The sequence below is a fragment of the Heterodontus francisci genome, chromosome 13 (assembly GCF_036365525.1).
Source record: "Heterodontus francisci isolate sHetFra1 chromosome 13, sHetFra1.hap1, whole genome shotgun sequence".
NCBI classification, from domain to species: domain Eukaryota; kingdom Metazoa; phylum Chordata; class Chondrichthyes; order Heterodontiformes; family Heterodontidae; genus Heterodontus; species Heterodontus francisci.
In genome coordinates this window covers 110,125,337-110,148,940 of record NC_090383.1, presented here as the reverse complement: position 1 = coordinate 110,148,940, position 23,604 = coordinate 110,125,337, and the positions used below count along the sequence as shown (strand labels likewise).

Genomic DNA, 23,604 nt, shown 5'->3' with positions numbered 1-23,604 from the left:
CCAGCAAAAAAGGATTTGCTGATCCTTTGTATGTCGGACTGCGAAGATGTTATCAAGCCATCCTCTTCCTTCAGGCTGCTGATAACAGAGCTCTCTCTGTGTACCTTCTGGAAGAAGTAACGCGAGCATGTCTCATCCTGCTCAATGGAGCGGACTCTGGACCGGAAGATGATCTTGGAGGCCTCCGTGGCAAAGAGCGAGGCCTGCTGGCTCTTCACCTCATGGAGGTCCTCCTTGACCTCGACCCCCATTGACTGCAGCCGGATCAGATTTTGCATGCTTTTCTAGTCGGGACATTTCCCTCTGTCTCTCTCTCGCCCTCTGAACACCTTTGAGGATAAAGAACCTCTTGATGTTCTCCTTGATCGCTTCCCACCAGTGAACTGGAGACTCAAAGAGGGGTTTAACGGTTCTCCAACCTTTGTAATCCCTTTTGAGTTCCTCAACGTTCTCTGGGGTTAGCAGTGCAGTATTAAGCTTCCATGTCCCCCTGCCAACCCGCTGGTCGTCCTGTAAGTGACAGTGGTCGGAGAAGAACACCGGCTTGACGTCGGTGGATCCAACTGTGACAGCACGGGACACAAACAGGAAGTCAATTGTGGAACGGGCAGACCCATCGATCTTGACCATGTGTATCGACGCTGTGCTCCGTCTGCAGGTTTGCTGAAGACGTCGTGCAGTTTGGCATCTTTTACTGTTTCGATTAGGAATCTGGACGTAGTGTCCAGTTTGCTGTCGTCTCTACCGGATCGTCCAGCTGCATCAATGATGCAGTTGAAGTCACCGCCTAGGATGACAGGCCTGGACGTTGCCAGGAGCTGCTGGAAAACGGTCAGCCGCTCACTGCCTTGAACCGGAGCATATACGTTGATCAACCGGAGCGAAGCGTTGTTGTACATTACACCTGCTACGAGGAGGCGACCGCCCACCACCTCCTTAGCTTCGGAGATGGTGAAGTTACCTCCCCGCAGCTCCTGGTACACTCCTGTCCGAAACACACACAAACCCACCTCAACCAAACCCCTACAACGCACACATACTGAGGACTATATACGGGCATCGCAGCTTATGCGCATGCGCACATAGGATACCGTGAGTGCCGTCTCCGCGATCGCGCATGCGCCAATTAAATATTTCCGAACGTCCGCCGCACGTGGGCGGAGTTCCGAGGAGGCGGATCGTTTGCTTCAGATTTAAAAATTGATGGATTAAAGCGGTCGTTGAAAGATATTCTTTTTCAGCTGCAGCGTCAGAAACGAATTAAAACGTTTTCTCTGCCCCACTTTTTTGGGTGTTCAAGATTGAGGTTTTATTGATAATCTTTAGCCCTTACCTCAGCCTGGAACTCAGTCTCGAGCGGCGCCAGGCCAACGGTCGGGAATGACGTAACACGTAATGAGACGTGAATTCGGAACGTGCTGTCGTAGTTACGTCGGGTTCAGTGTTACAATGGCGGCGGCGTGTTTGAGGAAATGAGTGGTGTAAGTAGCATGAGTGGTGACTAAACTCATTTCACAGGCTCGGTACTCCGCTTTTTTATCAGGTCAGGTTTAATGGGATCTGTGGCATATTCTTCTTGTATATCGTTCTTTTCGCAATGCAGAAATGTCCATGCTGAAGGGCTAACATTTCGTAACAGCAGAAATTAGATTGCAAACACGATGTGTTGGTGTTCCAGGCTGAACTACGCATCAAGCTAATCATATTTGAAACAGACCGACCAATCTCACTCCCAAATTCGGGATGCTTGGAACTGAGTCGACCCTTGCTTTTCTATTTCCCATCCCCAAATCATTGCATAACAACGCAGAAATTCCGCATTCAGCACCTTGGAGTGCTGTAAATTTCAGTTTATAGTCACTTGTGAGCGTGTTACCAGCTTTAAGTAAAAGAAAACTTTAATCGGTCACTGTGATCAAGCATTCTAGTATTTTTAGAAAATATGTATATATTCTTGCGATGCAGGCATGATTTGCATACATTGCTCATCCCTAGTTGTCATGTAATTGAGTGGCTTGCTCGATCACAGAGCAATTAAACGTCAGCCAGGTTGATGTGGGCACTGGACGTAGGTTTCCTTTTGTAAACGAAATTGGTGAATCAGTTGGGTTTTGAGGGCAATCTGATGCCCTCATAGATACAGCACTGAAACAGGCCCTTCAGCCCACCAGGTCTGTGCTGACTATCAACCACCCATTTATACTCATCCTACATTAATCCCATATTACCTACCATCTACCTACACTAGGCAATTTACAATGGCCAATTTACCTACTAACCTGCAAGTCTTTGGCGGTGGGAGGAAACCAGAGCACCCGGTGGAAACCCACGTAGTCACAGGGAGAACTTGCAAACTCCACACAGGCAGTACACAGAAGTGAGCTGTGAGGTGGCAGTGCTAGCCACTGTGCCACCCTCATGGTCACTTTTTTCCTGATACCAAATACCAACTGTTGATTTCCATTTAACTGAATTCAAATTCTCAAGCTGTTTTATGAGATTTGAATTTTATGTTCAAATTTGGGATTATTGCCTCTGGATTCCTAATCCTGTATCATAATCAATAGCCTACCATACCCTAATGTTTGATTTGGCTTGATTTAGTCCACTGATCTAGAGTGTTATTGATACACCTGTATTTCCATTTCTTCTGACACTTTTTTTCTATTTTGTTGTCACTTGTGTAAGACTGGCATAATATGTGTTAATGCCATGCTGCTCCTTCACATTGGTGTTTGTGGCATATTAGTATAGCATTTTCTGTACCCTTTGTACTAAAATTGTTTTCATTTAGGCTTGAGCAGTGAGCTGTGTTTCCACTTAAACTGTTGTCATGTCAGCTCTTTTGTCAGTTTAGAAAGACTGCAAAAAGTTGGTGAGTTTGTTGAAAGTTAAAATGTCTGTCAAGTTGAACTTTCAACATTTTTGCTAGTGCTTTGCACCTATAGGTAATTGGCATCCTGATTGCTATGGGACAATCTTTTCCAGGTTGTCTTGCTCACTGTACATCGGTAGATTGAGAGGTCATATGTGTGCTGATTGTAGCATATGATCTAAAACTAAAGCAAGGAGCAGGAAATAATTTTTCTAAAGAAAATGCAGGATAATGGCCTCCCCAAAAGAGTTAATCCCATCCAATATTTTTTTCTTGAATTAAAATCAAAAAATGGAGGGAATTATGGAGCAATTCTATCTCCATCTGTAAGAAGAAATGACAATTCCCAGTTTTTTTGGCTCTGTACCTTTTTTCATGAGCATTTTTCCTTCCCATTCACCCACTGCACCCTCACAAAATAGGTGACTGAGCAGCCTGACAAAAACAGTTCCAATGACTTTTTCCGTTGATTGTTGATACATTAATGACCTTTGTCATATCTAAAGCTGTGTGACAATTTTTGGATTATGTTCATCTTACTTGCATCAATTATGATGACACTGACATTTTGGAAACAGAAGTAGCCCAATCTACATTGTCTTTAATTGTATTTTGATAGAACCTACCTTTTTTAAAAATAATTTTTCCATTCACCATATCAGCTGAGTTGCTAAATATAGCTGGCTGAAAATGTTGCTTCATAAATACAAGCCACAGCTTTTAAATGAAATCATAATTTGCAGGTAAATCATCTAAGCCTAAGTATGAAATCATGAAACTTTGGTAGAACACAAGAATGTAAGAAATTTTGATTCATAGTAGCAATGTTTTCTCAAGTCATCATGAAATTCACTGAGTTATTGCAGGAGCTAATAATGAATGAACAATTTCTATCTTGAGGGCCGATTTCAGCCAATTGATGATGGAAGGACGACAGTTGACCTCCATGCTCTGGTAGGGAAAGATTAGACAGAATTAGAGTTTCATTTTGCTGTTCAGCAAAGCCTCCTTTAAGAATATCTCGTGAAGATTGAATGCACCCTTAATTCAGTTCACCCCTCAGTTCATGATCTATTGATGCTTGGTCCATGCTAGAATATGGATATTGCCATTTGTGTAAAGTACTGTTTGTAATCTTCACCCACCATGATGAGTGATGGAGAAAGTCGGAACAGGTTACTGAGTTGGATGATCAGCCATGATCATAATGAATGGCAGAGCAGGCTCGAAGGGCTGAATGGCCTACTCCTGCTCCTATTTTCTATGTTTCTATGTGAAGTGGAATCCTGACTTTAGCGGTATTAGCAGCACGATTGTATATTTGGGTTTGGTGCAAGTAATGGATAGGGTTTTAATTTTATTGTCTGGAGTTTTAATATCTTCCTTTTATTGCAGATCACAACCAAAATGTTGTTATTAAGTTACAAGACTGCGCTTTTCACACTAAGGACCGTTTCCTGTAGAGCATGTGGTTGTCCGCAACAAGTCCAGCATTTACTAAAATCATATTCACATAACGCAGGGTTTCCAGACGGTAACCCACCAAAATTTCAGTCTCTACACAAGCTTGTGGAATATTCAACCTATTGTGGTAGAACACAGAGATATTTGTCAGCATTCGCCAGTTCAGTACTCAGAAAAGAACAGCAGAGGCCGTTATCCAGGTTTGACTTTCTGGACTTGGAGGACATTGAAGAAATAATAATAAAGGCAGAGAGGAGCAAACATTTCAGGAGATTTGTTGTCAATCCTGACCTAGCAAATCTAATCGTGGAATGTCTTGATGGTGACCTCTCTGAAAATAATGCAGTAATTTTTGAGTGCAATCCAGGTAGGTCTACTCTTTTTGAACATGTATGTTTGTACTTTGGTGAAGGATTTCTTCCCCTCCCTTGATGATTAGCTTAGTTTGATTTGTATTCTTAGGCCCTGGAGTTTTGACACGTGCATTGCTGAATGGTGGAGCACAGAGAGTGGTGGCTCTGGAGAGTGACAAGCAGTTTCTCCCTGCGTTACAGGTATATTCCTTATTCCTAGTTCATTTTTGTTTACTTGATTGACATTAATTAATTTTAAGAAACTGAGCTCATCACAATTTAGTGAATGAGATACATTCGGCAGGTTAATGGAACTTGTTTTTAGATGGACCAGTAAGTTGGGATCCCAACTCTCCATACCAATTCCTGATTTCAACCTTTAAATAGAAAAAGGAATGAAGGTCAAGCACTCAATGGGATGAGAGAAAGTAAAGTGATCCTAACTGGCAAGAGCATTTCAGTGCTGTTTCCTTGCTCAGGAAAATTCTCACTTACTCTTGAGCTTATTGATTCTGCTCTGCAGCCATGTTACCAAGAATTATTGTCTCCAAGTTACCAAGAAAGCTACTTCTCTTTTACCAGGATGTTGCCTGGTCTGGAGGGCATTAGCTACGAGGAGAGGTTGGAAAAACTCGGATTGTTTTCACTGGAACAACGGAGGTGGAGGGGCGACATGATAGAGGTTTACAAAGTTATAAGCGGCATGGACAGAGTGGATAGTCAGAAGCTTTTTCCCAGGGTGGAAGAGTCAGTTACTTGGGGACATAGGTTTAAGGTGCGAGGGGCAAAGTTTAGAGGGGATGTGTGAGGCAAGTTTTTTACACAGAGGGTGGTGAGTGCCTGGAACTTGCTGCTAGGGGAGGTGGTGGAAGCAGATACGATAGCGACGTTTAAGAGACATCTTGACAAATACATGAATAGGAAGGGAATAGAGGAATATGGGCGCCGGAAGTGTAGAAGGAGTTAGTTTAGGCAGGCATCAAGATCGGCGCAGGCTTGGAGGGCCGAGTGGCCTGTTCCTGTGCTGTACTGTTCTTTGTTCTTCTCCCCACCCCTGCCCCGCTCAACACCTCCCCCTTTTAAACTGAAACATTCTTGGGTTTGTGTCTACACTAGTTGCTTCATATCCAGTTGTGGCTCTTTTCTCACCATTACCGTCATTAGCTATGTCCATGGTGCTTTCCATTAAGGCAGAACTTGAAACTTGGAGTAATATTTATGCTAAAATGAGAATGTTTGGACATCTACAAGGGTAGAATGATTTTTTTCAGTACATGTCCCCCCTCCCCACTCATAGATTTTGGAACTGGGGCTATTATCTAAATCTAAAAAGAAATATAAACAATGTGGCACAGGTTGATACTGTAACTTATCCTGGGACTATGCCATTTGTAAATGAATGTTTAGGATCTGCTGTGTAATAATTCTGGGAGAAAGAATCTGATGTCTTCATCGGCCATGAATTTTCATGCAGGTATTGTTACAAGTATTGGCAGTCTTTGCAGAAGCTGTGATAGCTGTGCATAGGTCCACCTTTCACAGCAGGAGTATCAATGTTTTTGGTCCATTTCCCAAGTTTACTGTCACTGATATTCCAGGAGTTGAACACATAATATAGAACAGCACTTTCATGCAGTTTTGAGGGACTGTGGCTATGTCAGAAATGCTGTCTTTATCAGATGAAATGTGAGAATAAATATGTCTGCTCAGATTGGCATAAGATGAAGAATAGGGAGCTCTCCATTGTCCTACACTGCAAAGGTAATTCATCAGCTGTGAAATATGAGGTTGTGAAAGATGTCTTATAGATGCTGGTTTGCTCTTAGGAAAGAACAGTTGAACTGACTTGTATAAGTAATCCTGCTTTCCTTGAGTATCTAAAGAATTGGATTCATAGAATAACATACATTAAACACAATTGAGAATGATTACATATAAGGCCTAGAAGTTAAAATTTACTCATGAGTAAAGAATGTGGTTTCATTCTGTTGCATTTAATGCACTGGGTTTTTCCATAGAATCCCACAAGTTATGCAAGTGGTGGATTAGTGGGTGGCTAAAAAAACTTGATGTATTGTCTTATTTCCAAAGCAAAAATGCTTAAATGTTGAAGGCAGTAAGTACCAGAGTGAAACTTCTATTTGGCTTGACTCAGCATCAAGAGTTCAAAATTTCTGTTCCGAGTTTCCTTTGCTGACAATATATATTACCTATGAGTTAGATTGGACAATTTGACTTTGTATTTCATAGATACACTGTCCAGGAATGCTGAAATTTGCATTTATTAATCCAATCACAAGTCCTGTGGCATGTGCGCTTTGGTTGGTTTAAATTTGCTTCTGAAAGAATGGAGGTTGCACCTGGCATTGTGTTTTGAGACGAGTAATTTTTTCTGCGGCCTGACCTGACAGCATATGAGTCTGGGTTCCCACCCAACCTCATTCTTGAGACACAATCGACATCAGGTTATCCCTTCTGCACAGCACCTGAACAAGGTTACAGAATGTTGGAAGGGATGTTAGCCAGCATCCACAGTCGCTGCTCCTTTACTTGGCTTTAATGGCCAGTTTTTTTCAGAAAAGCAGGATGGCGCTGTGTTGCACAACACAAGGCTGCTAAGCTGTAGCTGCTAATTGTTCAGTTTTCTAAGGAAGGAATGTTCTCCTGTGTTCTTTTAAATGATCAGGATTTTTCATAATTTTCATGTGAGAGAACATTAATCCAGTTAACCATTCTATGGAAGGGAAGCTTGGTTGGATCCAGAGGTGCTGAACACTTATTGATTTAATATTTCACATTCTGGATTTGCTAGTTCCAATCAAGTTAGATAAGGTATAACCAAATGATGTTTTAATTCTAAGCAGATTAAGTGAAGTTTCTCATCCTCAGTTATAAATAAAATGTGAACATATAGAATACTTACCTTCGGGAGTTGAGAGGGCTGGAATCGGACCTGTGAGGAAGCAGCTAGACCCAGGAGAGAATAAATACAACACCAAGTTCGGGGCATGCACTTACCTTCGGGAGCCGAGAGGCTGGAATCGGACCAGCGAGGAAGCAGCTAGACCCAGGAGAGAATAAATACAGCACAGGCTCAGGGCCTGCACTTACCTTCGGGAGCCAAGAGGCTGGAATCGGACCTGCGAGGAAGCAGCTAGACCCAGGAGAGAATAAATACAGCACCAAGTTCGGGGCATGCACTTACCTTCGGGAGCCGAGAGGCTGGAATCGGACCTGCGAGGAAGCAGCTAGACCCAGGAGAGAATAAATACAGCACCAGGCTCCGGGCCTGCACTTACCTTCAGGGTAACTGAGAGGGCTGGAATCTTTTCAGGATTTGGCGTGTGCTGGCTGAGTTTGAAAAAAAAATTCAAACCGTGACATCACAGGAAAGCTGTAAGATGATTGGTCAATGAGTAAGTGCTGTTAAGGGGTCTCTGTAAATAGTTAGGTTTGTACACTACTGTTGGGGTGTGTGAATAAATAGCAACAAATTAGAAAAATAACAATTAAATATCTGGAACTACCTTATAATTAATTAAGGCACACAAGCAGAAGGGAAAAACTGGTGAGTACTGTTTTATTTTAAAGCAATAAGGTTTATTACTGAGGTTAATACTACTATTGGTAATATTTTAGTATTGGTAGAGGATATGAATAGTGATAAGGTAGATTTGTATTGGTAAGTGGACATCACAGGGAAGCAGATAGGCGATTGGCTGGGTGAGACTTCAGAGCGACAAAAACAGTGAGAGGGGAGAGTGGCGAGGCACAGGGAGCTGGTTGGTGAGTATCTGGTGGGTTTTTTCTCACTTTCTCCTTTTCTTTTTTCTGCTGATCTTTATTTTTATCCAACATTTAAGTCTGTATACTGAGAAGGGCAGCAGCGGCAGGCGATAAACACTGGCAGCAGAGAGCCCTTTCTACCTGTCAGAGCCGAGGTGTGACGTCACAGGAAAACAGGTAGGTGATTGGTGGGTATCACTTCCATGTTTCTTTTTGGCCAAGTGGTTTAAATCGAGACATTATTACAGCTGAAGAGTACAGTTAAGAAATTCACTTTTAAATTATTTAACATCCAAATTAATTAATTAAATAGAATAGAGATGGCTGGGCAGGCGATGTGTTGCAGCTGTAGTATGTGGGAGCTGGTTGACGCCGGTGTGATCCACTGTGGTCACATTTGCAGCAAGTGTTGGCTGCTCGAGGACCTTTGGCTCAGAGTTGATGAGCTGGAGTCCAAGCTGCAGGCACTGCGACACATCAGGGAGGGGGAAGAGTTACCTGGACACTGTTTCAGGACAGAGTCACACCTCTTGGATTAATTACATCAAATTTGGACCGTGGTCAGGGACAGGAGGGTGTGACTGCGAGTGAGGCAGGTATGGGGATCCAGAATTTAGCTTTGGAGGAGTCTCAGCCAGTGCCCTTATCCAATAGATACGAGGTTCTTGCTCCTGGTGTAGACGAGGGCACAAACTGCAGGGAGAATGAGCAATCTGACCACAGCACCATTCAAGTGGGGGGCGATAAAAGAAATGTTGTAATAGGGGACAGTATAGTTAAGGGAATAGATCCTGTTCTCTGCAGCAAAAACAGGGGAGTCCTGAAGGCTGTGTTGCCTACCTGGTGCCAAGGTTAAGGACATCGCTTCTGGGCTGGAGAGGAACTTGGAGTGAGAGGGGAAGGATCCAGTTGTCGTGGTCCATGTAGGTACCAACGACATAAATAGGACTAGCAAAGAGGTTCTGCTGAGGGATTATGAGCAGCTTGGGGCTGAATTAAAAAGCAGAACCACAAAGGTACTCATCTCTGGATTACTACCTGAGCCATGTGCAAATTGCCGTAGGGTAAATCGGATTAGTGAGGTAAACGTGTGGCTCAAAGACTGGTGTGGGAGAAATGGGTTCCAATTCATGGTGCGCTGGCACCAGTAGTGGGAAAGGAGAGATCTGTGCCTTTGGGATGGGCTTCATTTGAGCCATGCTGGGACCAGTGTCCTGGCGAATCGTATAACTAGGGTTGTAGATAGGACTTTAAACTAATTGGGGGGTGGGGGTGTTTAAAAAATCAAAACGAAATGAGAGAGCAGAGGTACAGGGTAGTGAAGAGGTGAACGGTCGTCAAAGTGTGACAGGAAGGGGCAGAAAATGGAAGCAGAAGAGTGCAGCAGAAATTAGAACCAGAATGAGTAATAATGATAAAAAGTCAAAGCTTAAGGCTCTTTATCTGAATGCACACAGCATTTGTAGCAAGAAAGATGAGTTGACCACACAAGTTGACCATAGAAAAATGAATATGACTTGATAGCTATTACAGAGACGTGGTTGTAGGGTGACCAAGACTGGGAACTCAATATTCAAGGGTATTCGACGTTATGGAAAAATAGGCAAAAAGGAGGTGGGGTAGCTTTGTTAATAAAGGAAGGTATCAGTGCAGTGGTGAGTAGTGATATAGTTGCAATAGATCGTGATGTGGAATCAGTTTGGGTGGAAATAAGGAATAGCAAGGGGAAGAAGTCATGGGTGGGAGTTGTCTATAGGCCCCCAAAGAGTTGCTTCACTATAGGACAAAGTTTAAATCAGGAAATAAAGGAGGCGTGTAAGAAGGGCACTACAATTGTCAAGGGTGATTTTAATCTGCAAATTGACAGGACAAATCAGATTGCCAGAGGTAACATGGAAGATGAATTTGTAGAGTGCATCAGGGATTGTTACTTAGAGCAATACGTTGCAGAACCTACCAGGGAACAGGCTATTTTAGATCTAGTAATGATGTAGGATTAATAAGAGATATCGCAGTTAGGGATCCTCTAGGGGGTAGCGATCACAACATGGTAGAATTTCAAATTCAGTTTGAGGGTGAGCAACTCGGGTCTCAAACCAGTGTCCTCAACTTAAACAAGGGTATGAAGAAAGAGTTGTCTAAAGCGGGCTGGGAAGATAGACTAAGGGGAAAGTCCGTGGATGAGCAGTGGCAGGCATTTAAGCAGATACTTCATAACGCTCAGCAAAAATCTATCCTGGTCAAAGAAGGACTCGATGAGAAGGATGAACCACTCGTGGTTAACAAAGGTGGTCAAGGAGAGTATCCAATCAAAAAGTAAGGCATACAAAGCAGCAAAAACTAATGATAGGCCAGAGGATTGGGAACCAGCAGCGGATCACTAAAAAGCTAATAGAGGGAGAAAATTGATTATGGAAATATAAAAAAAAATAAGAACAATCAGCAAGAGCTTCTACGGGTATATAAAATGAAAGAGAGTAGCTAAAGTGAGCATGAGACCCTTGGGGGATGTGACTGGAGAATTGATATAGAGATATAGAGAGAGATACAGCACTGAAACAGGCCCTTCGGCCCACCGAGTCTGTGCCGACCAACAACCACCCATTTATACTAATCCTACATTAATCTCATATTCCTTACCATAATGGGGAACAGGGAAATGGCAGATAATTTAAACCAATATTTTGCTTCGGTCTTCACGGTGGAGGACACTATAAACATCCCACAGGTATCAAATAAGCGAGGAGCTAATGGGAGGAAAGATCTTGTTACAGTCTCTATCACAAGGGACAAAATATTTGACAAACTCTTGGCATACAAGTCGCCAGGACCTGCAAGGGTTCTAAAGGAAGTGGCTGCAGAGATAGTGGAGGCATTGGTCAAAATATTCCAGAACTCACTGGATTCCGGGAGGGTCCCAGCGGATTGGAAAACTGCTAATGTGATGCCCATGTTCAAGAAGGTAGGTGGACAAAAAGCAGGAAACTATAGGCCAGTCAGCCTAACATCGGTCGTTGGGAAAACACTGGAGTCCATTATTAAGGAAGAAATAGCAGGACATTTAGAAAAGCTTAACGCAGTCAAACAGAGTCAACATGCTTTTGTGAAAGGGAAATCATGTTTGGCAAATTTGCTAGAGTTCTTTGAGGATATAACAAGCAGAGTTGATAAAGGGGAATCGGTAGATGTAGTGTATTTGGATTTCCAGAAGGCATTCGATAAGGTGCCACATAAAAGATTATTGAACAAGATAGGAGCTCACAGTATTGGGGGTAATCTGTTCGCATGGATTGAGGATTGGTTAGCACACAGAAGACTCGGGATTAATGGGTCTTTTTCAGGTTAGAAAGACGTAACTAGTGGAGTGGCACAAGGGTCAGTCCAAGGGCCTCAATTATTTACTATCTACATTAATGACTTGGAGGAGGGGGCAGAGTGTAATATATCCAAATTTGCTGACGCTACAAAAATAGGTGGGAGGGCATGTTGTGATGAGGACATAAGGAATCTGCAAGGGGATATAGATAGGTTGAGTGAGTGGGCAAAAACTTGGCAGATGGAGTTTCATGTAGGGAAGTGTGAGGTCATGCACTTTGGTAGGAAGAATCAAAAGGAAGACTAATTAAATGGAGAGACACTCCGAAAAACTGCAGCACAGAGGGATCTGGGTGTTCTTGTGCATGATACACAAAAGATTAGCATGCAGGTGCAGCAAGTAATTAAGGCAAATGGAATTTTGGCCTTTATTGCTAGGGGGTTAGAGTTTAAAAATAGGGGAATCTTGTTACAACGGTACAGGGTGTTGGTGAGGCCGCACCTGGAGTACTGTGTACAGTTTTGGTCCCCGTATCTAAGAAAGGATATACTGGCATTGGAGGCAGTTCAAAAGAGATTCGCTAGGCTGATTCCTGGGATGAAGGGGTTGACTTATCAAGAATGGCTAAACCGGTTAGGCCTTTATTCATTACAGTTTAGAAGAATGAGAGGTGATCTTATTGAAATGTACAAGATTATGAGGGGGCTTGACAGGGTAGATGTTGAGAAGATGTTTCCACTAGTGGGGGAATCTCGAACTAGGGGACATAGTTACAGAATAAGGGGACACTCATTTAAAACTGAGATGCGAAGGTATTTCTTCTCTGAGGGTAGTGAATGTCTGGAATTCTCTACCCCAGAGAGTTGTAGAGGTTAGATCACTGAAAGTATTTAAAGAGGAGGTTGATAGATTTTTGAAATATCGGGGATTTGAGGGCTATGAGGAGTTGGCACGAAAGAGGAGTTGAGGTCTGGGGAAGATCAGCTGTGATCTTATTGAATGGCGGGGCAGGCCTGCTCCTCCTATTTCTTATCGTCTTATGTTCATGTAAAGTGGATATAATGCTAGATTAAAGGATTTACATTGTCATAAACCTTCAGGTAAAATCCTGTGACCAATCCAAGGTTTGCACATATTGCATGAGTGACTGATTCTATTCCAAGGGTTAAATTAGGAGGAGAGATTACTTGAACTAGGGTTGTATTCCCTGGAATTTAGAGGGTTAAGGGGCGATTTGATTGAAATCTTCAAATTATTAAGCAAAATTGATAGCTTGATAGAGAGAAACTCTTCACGCTGGTTGGAAAATCAAGGACGAGGCCTTTCAGGAGAGAAGTTGGGAAATGCTTCTACACAAAGGGTGATAGACCTTTGGAACTCTGCCCCACAAAAAAGCAGCACTTACTGCCTGAAGTCGTAATTTAAAATCTGAGATTGGTTTAAGATTTTTGTTAACCAAAGATATTCAGGGATATGGGGAAAAGGCAGGAAAATGGAGTTGGGTCACATATCAGTCGTGATCTCATTGAATGGCAGAACAGATTCAAGGGGCTAAATGGCTTTCTCCTGTTCATATGTTCTTACTCTTCCTTCCCCATCGCTCCTCAAATGATTGTGTTTTTCTGCATCTGGTACCTTGTTCTGGTTAACTTTTAAATATGTTCAGTATTTGAAGGTACAGACTCCCATTTCTTCACTGTGTACCGCGGTAAATAGTTACTGATTGGTGCTTTAAAGTAAAGTAGTTGTCAGCACTTGAGAAATACCTTCAGAAGCATTTTCTAAAATATTGAAATAAACATTTAGTCCCTAGAAAAACGTTTGAATGGACAGTTGGAAGTGGTGCATTGTGATTTCTTCAAGCTGGATCCAATTGGCCGTGGCCCAGTGAAACCTCCTGCCATGTTATCTGACAAACTCTTCAATGATCTGGGAATATCACCAGTTGCTTGGACTGCAGGTGAATAATTTCTGTTCTTGTGAACTGAGTTACAGAATCCTCATTTTAAATGTTTGAATCTAACAATGTTTACACTGCAAAGAATTGTATGCAACTCTTCTCTGAACTTTTGTATGAAGGGTAACTGAGTCGTAATACAGTTGAAAGTCCACTAGATGGTGTTAAGAGTAACGTTGTACATTTGGCAATAACTACAAATTGCCAACTTTATTGAAATAAAAATTTAGTCCCTAGAAATGGATAGTTGGAGGTGGTGCATTGAGATTTGAAGAATCAGCATGACTCAGTTGGTAGTAGCCTCACCTGAGTCAGAAGGTTATGCGTTCAAATCCCACTCTAGAGATTTGAACACAAAAATCTAGGCTGACATTCCACTGAGGTACTGAGGGAGTGCTGCACTGTCAGAGGTGCCAACTTTCAGATCAGACATTGAACCAAGGCTTTGTCTGTGCTGTCAGGTGGATGTAAAAGATCCCATGGCTTTCTTTGAAGAAGAGCAGGGGAGTTATCCTCGTGTCTTGGCCAATATTTATCCCTCAGTCAACATTATTTTTTTAAAAAAACAATTTTCTGGTCATTATCACATTAATGCTTGTGGGAGCTTGCTGTGTGCAAATTAGTTGTCACATTTCCTACATCATAACAATGACGAGACTTCAAAAGTACCTCATCAGCTTAAAGCACTTGGGGACGTCCTTGGGTCGTGAAAGATGTTAGATAATTGCAAGTTTTTTTTTGTTTGTCAATTTGACATTGTGTATTGCGCCCTGAATTGACCTTTTTTGCCTAGAGATTATCAGTTGGAGGATTTTGATTTAATTTATAACTTTTGAATACTGTTTTATTTATAAATTGCATGAGCTTTATGCACCTTTGTATATTGGTCGCCTTTTTAACTGGACAAACCCCTTGAGGGTTTTGATTGGTGGGTTCTTCAAGACTTGGGAGGACAACAGTAGCTTCCCCCAGCTCCCCCACCCCCCATAGTATTCCTGTTGTTGTAACCTGCTTCTTAAGTCCATCCTTAACTCCACTACTTTGTCTAGTACCATTTCTCCAAGATTTTGGAGATCATCAGTTGAGGTCAATGCAGTTGGCATCAGCACCCCCAAGTTAGTAAGGGGGAAAATCAACCGAAGTTCCTGCTCCTTAAGCTATCCAGCAGCCTTCTACATAGATGATGGATGAGGACAGGATCTGGATTAACTTTGGTGCTCCAACACTCCTATATCCTGCTACAACTGTGAAGGCTCACTGATGAACACTGGCCACTTGAGTGCAGTATAGGTCAGTGCTCAAGGTTGTAGAACCGTACATCAGCAAAGAGCCAGCAGCCTGAGGAGAAATGGGGGTGGGAAGGGGTAAGTTTTATGGCCATGGCATGAGCAGATTTTGATTTGTGCTTTAGACAAATTAAGTATTATATTCTGTTGGATTTGTAAAAACAAAAATGGGCTAATGTATTAAGAAATTCCTGTTCTCTTTCCTAGATATTCCAATAAAAGTAGTTGGAATCTTCCCACAAAAAAATGAACGGAACATGCTTTGGAAGCTTATATATGCATTGTTTGAACGGATTTCAGTGTTTCAACATGGGAGAATAGAAATGAACATGTTCATGAGTGAAAAAGAATACACAGTATGTCTAGCAATCTTTTTTTGAAGTGCTTGAAATGTTCATGTGACGTGTGCTTTGAGTTCAGTTGGTGAACTTGAGCATTTTATTATTTTACATGCAGAAACTGACAGCAGAGCCTGGAAACCTGAAACACTATCAGGCATTGACTGCTCTTTGCCAGATTGCTTGTGAAATACAGCTGTTGCACAAGGTGAGAATTTGTTTGTTTCCTTTTTTAGTGCTATGATTGTTCAGTTGTGGACTTTGCTTCTATTTGCATTTATTTTGTTATTTTTAAGTGTATGTAACACTGATGGTTGTGTGTAGTAGAAATCACGTAACTGCATCAGATTTTACAATTACAGACTGTAACTGGACTCTGGCTTTGTTGAGGTTGTTCCATTTGAGGATCCCCCTTCCAGAGTTTGGAATGTCATTTATCATGACAACATTGGCTTGGTGACAGGAGGCAGAGGGTGGTAGTGGAGGGTTGTTTTTCAGATTGGAGGCCGATGACCAGTGGCGTGCCACAGGGATCGGTGCTGGGCCCTCTGTTGTTTGTCATATATATTAATGACTTGGATGGGAATGTAGGGGGCATGTTTAGTAAGTTTGCAGATGACACCAAAATTGGTGGTATAGTGTACAGTGAAAAAGGTTGTCTAAGGTTACAACAGGATATAGATCAACTGGGAAAGTGGGCAAGGGAGTGGCAAATGGAATTTAACGCAGACAATTGCGAAGTGATGCATTTTGGGAAGTTAAACCAGGGCAGGACATATACAGTGAATGGCAGGGTCCTGGGGAGTGTTGTTGAGCAGAGAGACCTTGGGGTGCAAGTACATAGTTCCCTGAAAGTGGCAACACAGGTAGACAGGGTGGTGAAGAAGGCATATGGCATGCTTGCCTTCATCAGCCGAGGCATTGAGTACAAGAGTTGGGAGGTCATGTTACAGTTGTACATAACATTGGTTAGGCCGCACTTGGAGTACTGTGTGCAGTTCTGGTTGCCGCACTACAGGAAAGATGTGATTAAGCTAGAGAGGGTGCAGAAAAGATTCACAAGGATGTTGCCTGGTTTGGAGGGCTTGAGTTATAAAGAGAGATTGGATCGGCTAGGTCTGTTTTCCCTCGAGTGAAGGAGGCTGAGAGGGGACTAGATTAGAGGTATATAAAATTATGAGAGGCATAGATAGGGTAGATAGCCAGAGTCTGTTTCCCATGGTAGGGGTGACTAAAACTAGAGGGCATAGGTTTAAGGTGAGAGGGAGGAGGTTTAAAGGGGATCAAATGGGTAAATTTTTCACACAAAGAATAGTGGGTATCTGGAATGAGCTGCCAGAGGAGGTGGTGGAGGCAGGAACAGTAGCAACATTTAAGAGGCATCTGGACAGGTACTTGAATGAGAAAGGCAGAGAGAGATATGGAATTAATGCAGGCAGGTGGGATTAGTATAGATAGGCATTATGGTCAGCATGGATGCGGTGGGCCGAAGGGCCTGTTTTTATGCTGTACGACTCTATGACTCAAACATTCTTGAGTTAAAGTGAACCTAGTGTAGCCTTATATCCTCCTCCATGTGAATCTTAATATTAATCACCAAATTGTGGATTGAAGGGTCTGAGCTGAAAGCAGTCTGGTGTGGATTTCACAGTAATTGTATGAAATGGTTTGTTTTTTCCTACTTTTGTATCCATATTTAGAATAATGAATCACTCTTGAAATGGTGAACTAGCTCTGCAAGTGCATTTGGCTTTCTAGACTTTTAATGAGCTGAAATATACACTTGATCTGCAATCTGTGTTTTCCAAAGTCGCTTTTTAAAAATTTATCCATTTGGCCATTCTGTCTATCTTTCTTTCCCTCCTTCCCTAAGTGTTCAGTAACCCTCCATTGACGCGGAGCTGGGAATCTCTCTCCGGTTCTTGCTTCGTTTGAGCACTGCTGAATTTTTGGTGCTGCACTAAGTCATCTAGTTATGCACTGTATTTCTCTAAATTTTGATTATTATGTTTCCCTCATTCAGTACTTAGCTGAATAACATTGCTATAGCAGTTGGTGTCATTAAGCTACGAGGATTCAACTGGGATGAGACAAGAGGCTCATTCAAGTCTCAAGTTTCCTTAGTCTTGTGCTGAGGTAGTAGTGACATGTGTACAAGTATTTGTATATTATTTAACATTTTAACCTGCCTTGTGCCCATAATGTGAATCTTTTATTGCAAAGGTAAGGTGATGCATTAAAATGACTTCAATAATGTAGATAAAGTGACACTTTTCTAAGGACAAGAAATGTTGAAACTTAAAGGGCTATAGGACGCTTCAATTTATACTTCAAGCTAAGTGAATGATTATGCACAATTTCTAAAACTGGATAATGTATCTGAACAGTTTGACTCAGAAAATGTTCCTTGATTACAGCATCTTTCATTGGCGTGTGTTGATAATAGGCCAATTATTTTTTGATTCTGTACTGTTACCTATAACCTGCTAACATACATGGAAGTATACTGAAATTTGACTTCTGTCTTGCCTGAATCAGAAGGTTGTGGCCACAAGCCATTCTCCAGGTTTTAAGCATAGAATTTTTGCTAATATTCCAGTACAGGGCTGAGGAAATGTTGCATTGGAATTTGGAGGGAGCCTTAAATTGATCTCCCTCATGCTGCCTTTTCAGGGGGCTTCAAAGATCCCAAGCCATTATTCAAAAATTTGTGAAAAATTGATTTGCTAGTTTACCATCTCATTTGCTGTTTGTGTGATCTTGGATTACTCCAGTTGACTGCTGTGTTTAAGCCTGTTGAAACTGCACTTCAAAAGCAACCATTGATTGTGAAGTCCTGGAAATGTGATGAAATAGGATAAATACAAATTCTTATAATACAAATAATTGAAGGTACCCAGCCATTATACAATAGTCATCGTCCCCAGTTGTAGGGCTATTTGGTGCCTTCGCTCTTCGTGAAAGATTTTATTAGGTTGAATATTTAGCATTCGTACTAGCAATACAACTGTAATATTTATTGCTTTGAAGTGCCAAATATCATTTTAAAATAAATATATTGTTTTAGGAACCTTGGTCGTCTTTTGCTACAAATTCTAAAAATGGTGGATGTGCAATACCACGAAGTTCGGTAAGCTTTAAGTCTTGAGTGTTGTTAAGTACAAATTCTTTGATTTCTGAATTTTCTTTGTTCAAAATGGTTACAAAAAACTTGTCTCAGTCTGTACATAGCAATAAATGCTCCTTCAAATGTGGGAGTAATATCTGGGGCGCTATCCATTATTTTTGTTTAAGAATCAAATCAGTGGTCACGCAGTGGTCAGCAATTGGTATTTTCACCCCATTGTATATAACAATGTAATTTTGAATTACATCTCAGTTCTCTTTCTCCATGTTACAAACACTGGTTTTCATTGTCACTTCTGCACCCAGAAAAATTGTCTGTTTTAATAGTTTTTTTTATGCTTGGCTCAGTAATCTGTTTTGGTTTCAACGGTATTTGGATTTCCAGGGTGGGAATTCCTCTCAGCCTATTTCCTGATGTGTTTACTACTTATTTTTATATTTTTACAAGTTATGCTGAGCCCCAGTTGGTTAATGTTGATGTTATATGAAACGGTCTTCATTTTTGTACATTGAAAATGGGAAAGCCAATTGAAATGGGCTCCTTTGGTATTTCAGCTAACATTTTAATTCTGCAGGTTTTATAATTAACCGTTGTTTATAAATATTGCCAGTTAAGAGGATTTTAACTTCAAATATGAAATTAACCATATTATCTCTTGAAATTTCTGTAGCTGACAAACGATCATTTGTGTCTTGTGCGACTGACTCCACGCAGAGACTTATTCAATCAGACTTTGACGGCTGCCAATTCATCCACGCTAGTTCTGATGCTGAAGCAGTGCCTTACAAAACGTAAAGCTAAATTAATTGATCGACTGGAGTAAGTATACAGTACTTTATCAAGTTGGGCACTTCCTGGTGCAACATTCAACTTTCTCTTTCCCCTTTCCTGCTCTTTCCCCCTCTTCCCACCCCCCCCCCAACCACCAAGCTGAGGCAAATAGGAAGATCCATCAGATGCTACCAGTTCCCTTTTAAGTGAGCATGTGATATCGTTGAGGTATTGCTTGGTGCTGAAAGTTGGCAAAACTCATCAACTGGAAATTCAGGCACTCCCCAGAGCAGCATGACTAAAAGAATTTTTCCTTACCCTCAGTATTGCAATCAGAATCACATTGCCTCTTAGCTGATCATCTTGTACTTGGGTGTTTTATGGTTTTGAAATTCTGATGGAGTTTTAAATAAATGTGTATGATCATTGTCCACATTTCCTAAATTGGGTTATATTCTGAGGCATTGTGAATTTGTGGTTGAGCATGATGTAACCAGTGCTACCCAATGCTTTGTGTCTTTAGGAGAATCAGGATTAATAGCCTGACGAGATATTCATAAAGGCCATGCTTAACTTAGCATCAAGGAAATATTGGCGATTCAGCACTCTGTTGATGCCTATATTTGGCTAGCCAGACTGTCTTGGATCAACCAGTTAGGATGATATTAACAGTTCCACCACTAACCTCCCAACATGATCCACAACAAACTCTTGAGTTAACCCTTCTTTGGTTGTTTATGAAAGAAGTCAGACAACAAAGTAACAAATTAACTTCTTTGTTAGTTTTGGAATCCCAGTTGCAGCACTTAATTAGGTAAACAAGTAAGTAGTAGATAAGGCTAATTGACTAAAGGGTTACAAAGGCAGTTCAGTTATGTCACAGTAATTAATCAGTGACTGCTTTCTGTTTATAAATTTAGTCTGAAGTTGATGTAAATTGGCAAAATTAAGATTAGATTCCTTAGAAAGCTGACAAGTTATCAGCAAATAATTGGCTGGTCTATTGAAATAGATGAAAATATTTGCTTGCTGTTGCAATGTTTCCAGAACTTACATAATCATTCGCTTTATGAACATTAAGGCCACAATATAAAAGCATGTTGTATTTGTATCTAATCTGTGCAGATGCTTTGGATTTCTCCAAGATCCTTTGTTTCTAGGTAAATTCATTTTCTGCATTGGGTAACTGCTTAAATCTCCTTCCTTGATCTTTGGGAAACTTGTACATTGAAGTGAGACACTTCACAGAATCACAACAGTGCAGAAGGAGGCCATTCGGCCCATCATGTTCGCACTGGCTCTCTGAAAGAGCAACTCCCTCAGTTCCATTCCCCCACCTTCTCCCCGTAACCTTGCACATTCTTCCTCTTTGTATAACAGTCTAATTCCCTTTTGAATGCTTCAATTGAACCTGCCTCCACCACACTCTCAGGCAGAGCATTCCAGACCTTAACCACTTGCTGCGTGAAAAAGTTTTTCCTCATGTCACTTTTGCTTCTCTTACCAAATACTTTAAATCTGTGCCCTCTCGTTCTCAATCCTTTCATGAATGGGAATAGTTTCTCTCTATCTACTCTGTCCAGACCCTTCATGATTTTGAATACCTCTATCAGATCACCTCTCAGCCTTCTCTTCTCCATTCTATCTTCATAACTGAAATTCCTCATCCCTGGAACAATTCTCGTGAATCCTTTCGTACTCTCTCCAGTGCCCTCACGTCTTTTTCCTAAAGTGCGGCGCCCAGAACTGGACACTTGGATCTGTCTGTTACAGCTGTACAACCTCAGCCTGATAATTGACTCCAGACCCATTTAAGGCAATTTTTCTACACTTAGTAAGTGCAGTATCAAAACTATACTTGACTATAAATTCAAAAATCAAAACTTCCCTACTTTCCATGTAATTACTGATATTGCTCAGTGAATTTTAAGCAGTAATCCAATCTAATTTCAGTACTGCTTAGTTTATAAACAAACTGAGCTTCACTCATATGTCTTATGACCTCTTTGGATTTAAGATGCAAAATATTATACCTATATACCTATTCAGTTTATTGAAACATAATGAATGTTAATTGGCTTTTTAAACAGCAATCTTTTAATCCCCCAAAATGTTTTTAAATCACTACATAGGTCTTGGTGTCCTGGAAGTGGAGAGAAGTTACTGATGCAGCTAGATTTACCAGAGGATGTATTAACAGGTGATGTGCATCCAGAGGAGTACAAGGAACTCTTTGAAGCAATGGAGCACTCTCAGGATTTCAGTCAAAGCTGGCTCTATGACGAGGTCTTGGAAAACATGAACTCTACGGTATCACACATCTGAATGTCTAACTTCAGGAAAAAACTGTTCTCCTCAGTCTCTCAGTGCTGTGTGATTGCCATGCAGATGCAACTGCATCCAAATCACTGGAGACCTTCGCGTGCTTTTACATGTATCACTAAAAGGATGGTCCATTTCCAAAATGATATGCCGTGCACCCGGTTAGTGAAATCTTCATGTTGGCTTCAACCTCTGTATTACAGATCCTCCTCATATCACAAGGAATGTTAGATCTTGCCATTCTAATTGCTGCACAGAGCTCAATTGACAAATATGAGATGAGACATAACAGTGAAGAGTACATATTCTACAGAAGTACAGATTGCAGCAATTGGTGGCATTTAAACTTATCCAAAAACTGAATTTTTTTTTTTGAAACAATGTACTAAAAGTAATAGAATTCTCATTAAATGCTTTTATTCAGCAGTGAAGTTCTTTTTCAGTGGAGCCTGTTAGATTTTGGTTTGGAGGGTACTCTGTTGATCTACATATTCACTATATGATTATAGAAAGTCAAATGCCTCATGAGCAACAAGATCATAACTGAGTTACAGGATTAACAAATGAAAAGTGAATTGACTTCTTAATCCATTGTAAGGCATACAAATCAGATGAACAATTGGCGAATTGTGCATGCCACTTCACGGCTGTGATTTGCAAATGGCATTTTAATTCTTAACTAGATATATACAGTGTTTTTTTATTCGTTCATGGGATGTAGGCATTGCTGGCAAAGCCAGTATTTGTTCCACACCCTTAACTGACTTTGAGAAGGTGGTGGTGGTAAGCTGCCTTCTTGAGAATTGAGTGGCATTCCAGGCCATTTCAGAGGGCAGTTAATAGTCAGCCATATTGCATCACTGTTGACTAACTATCAAATTTAGCCCAATTGTACAATGGTTAATACCAAGTAAATCTGTTCTTGAAAATCTGAAGATTTTCATAGCTTTTTTTAACTTGGTTCTTCGTACATTCTCTAATACACTGATGGCTTTTGTAAGCTACAGCTTGTGTTTAAACATCAGAGTTGTTTACAAATGATTTTAAAGCAATTCTTTCATTATTTGCCATCACTAATGTTTTCAGCTGGGAAAACTCTAATCACCTGCCCATTTTCTTTAAATTCAAGGGTATTGTAATATGTCATCATGCTTCCATGAATATTAAATGTAAAGTAATAAATTTTCTTTGTATGTGATTCAAATCACATCTGATGCTGTATTTGTATATGTAATTCCTCCCAGTCACATTATTCAGTGACAGTGGCTGAGGATCTGCTCCATATTTAATGTTACATGAGTTACAAGAGTTTAATATTGGCTTCACTTGGAAGCAAATAAACAAGGGCTTCAAGTCCAAGTCCTTTTCTGTCAGTTGCACTGTGTTGTTTTTTAGTTTCACCAGAAAGCCTCAAGGTCCATGAAGTGGATGTGTTTCAATGAATTCTTAATCTTGCAAACAACACAGTTAATGCTGGCTTTGTGCTTAATCAAATCCCCTTGATCTTTTTCACAAGATTTATGGATCGTTGATGAGATCTAGAGGAATCCCACAAAGGAATTTTAAGTAATTTGTGTTTCCTCCATGGAATTACTCCTGATTGCAGGGTGGAATTAAAACCAAAAGACCTGAAGGAAAAGTGCAAGTCGGGGGTGCTTGGGTGGAAAGTGCAACTGTATCTGATTGTACCAGACCTGACACAGAGATAAGAGTGGATGGGTCAAAGCAACAGACACCATTTGAAATGGAGAGATTTTCATTTCTGTTCAGTTTAGTTACAAATAGTGATGAAATGTTGTCTTTAAATATCATCCATATTTAATTTTAGTGGTAGCTGGGATATGAGAACTTTTTGTGATGTTTTGCACGGAAATATTTTTCAGTATACACTAACCCAGTAAGAAAAAGTACCAAACCCATACATTACAAATCAAAGAACAGATACTACCCTATGTTCAACTAATAATTCCTGCATGTGACTGTGGAACAATAAACATTAAAAAAAATTA

At 40.9% G+C, this 23,604-nt stretch overlaps 2 protein-coding genes across 3 annotated transcripts in view; one reads left to right on the top strand and one right to left on the bottom strand.

Moving 5' to 3' along the window:
* The window catches only part of smyd3 (SET and MYND domain containing 3), a 737,952-nt gene extending 736,581 nt beyond the window's left edge, over window positions 1-1,371 (bottom strand). The window contains exon 1 of the mRNA XM_068045419.1: window positions 1,334-1,371. The gene's annotated coding sequence lies outside the window, so the exon portion shown is untranslated. The remainder of the gene's footprint in view (window positions 1-1,333) is intronic.
* Window positions 1,343-22,968, top strand: tfb2m (transcription factor B2, mitochondrial). 2 transcript variants are annotated; one of them, XM_068045415.1, is made up of 9 exons: window positions 1,343-1,481; window positions 4,271-4,706; window positions 4,802-4,893; window positions 13,601-13,754; window positions 15,245-15,393; window positions 15,494-15,583; window positions 18,443-18,505; window positions 19,173-19,321; window positions 21,406-22,968. In XM_068045415.1, exons 1-9 carry the CDS (start codon window positions 1,473-1,475, stop codon window positions 21,596-21,598), a joined length of 1,335 nt encoding a protein of 444 aa, XP_067901516.1. In that variant the 5' UTR covers window positions 1,343-1,472; the 3' UTR covers window positions 21,599-22,968. The 2 variants fall into 2 exon arrangements, with proteins under 2 accessions (XP_067901516.1, XP_067901517.1); XM_068045416.1 differs by having other exon boundaries at window positions 1,408-1,543.
* Window positions 22,969-23,604: the final 636 nt, after the last annotated feature.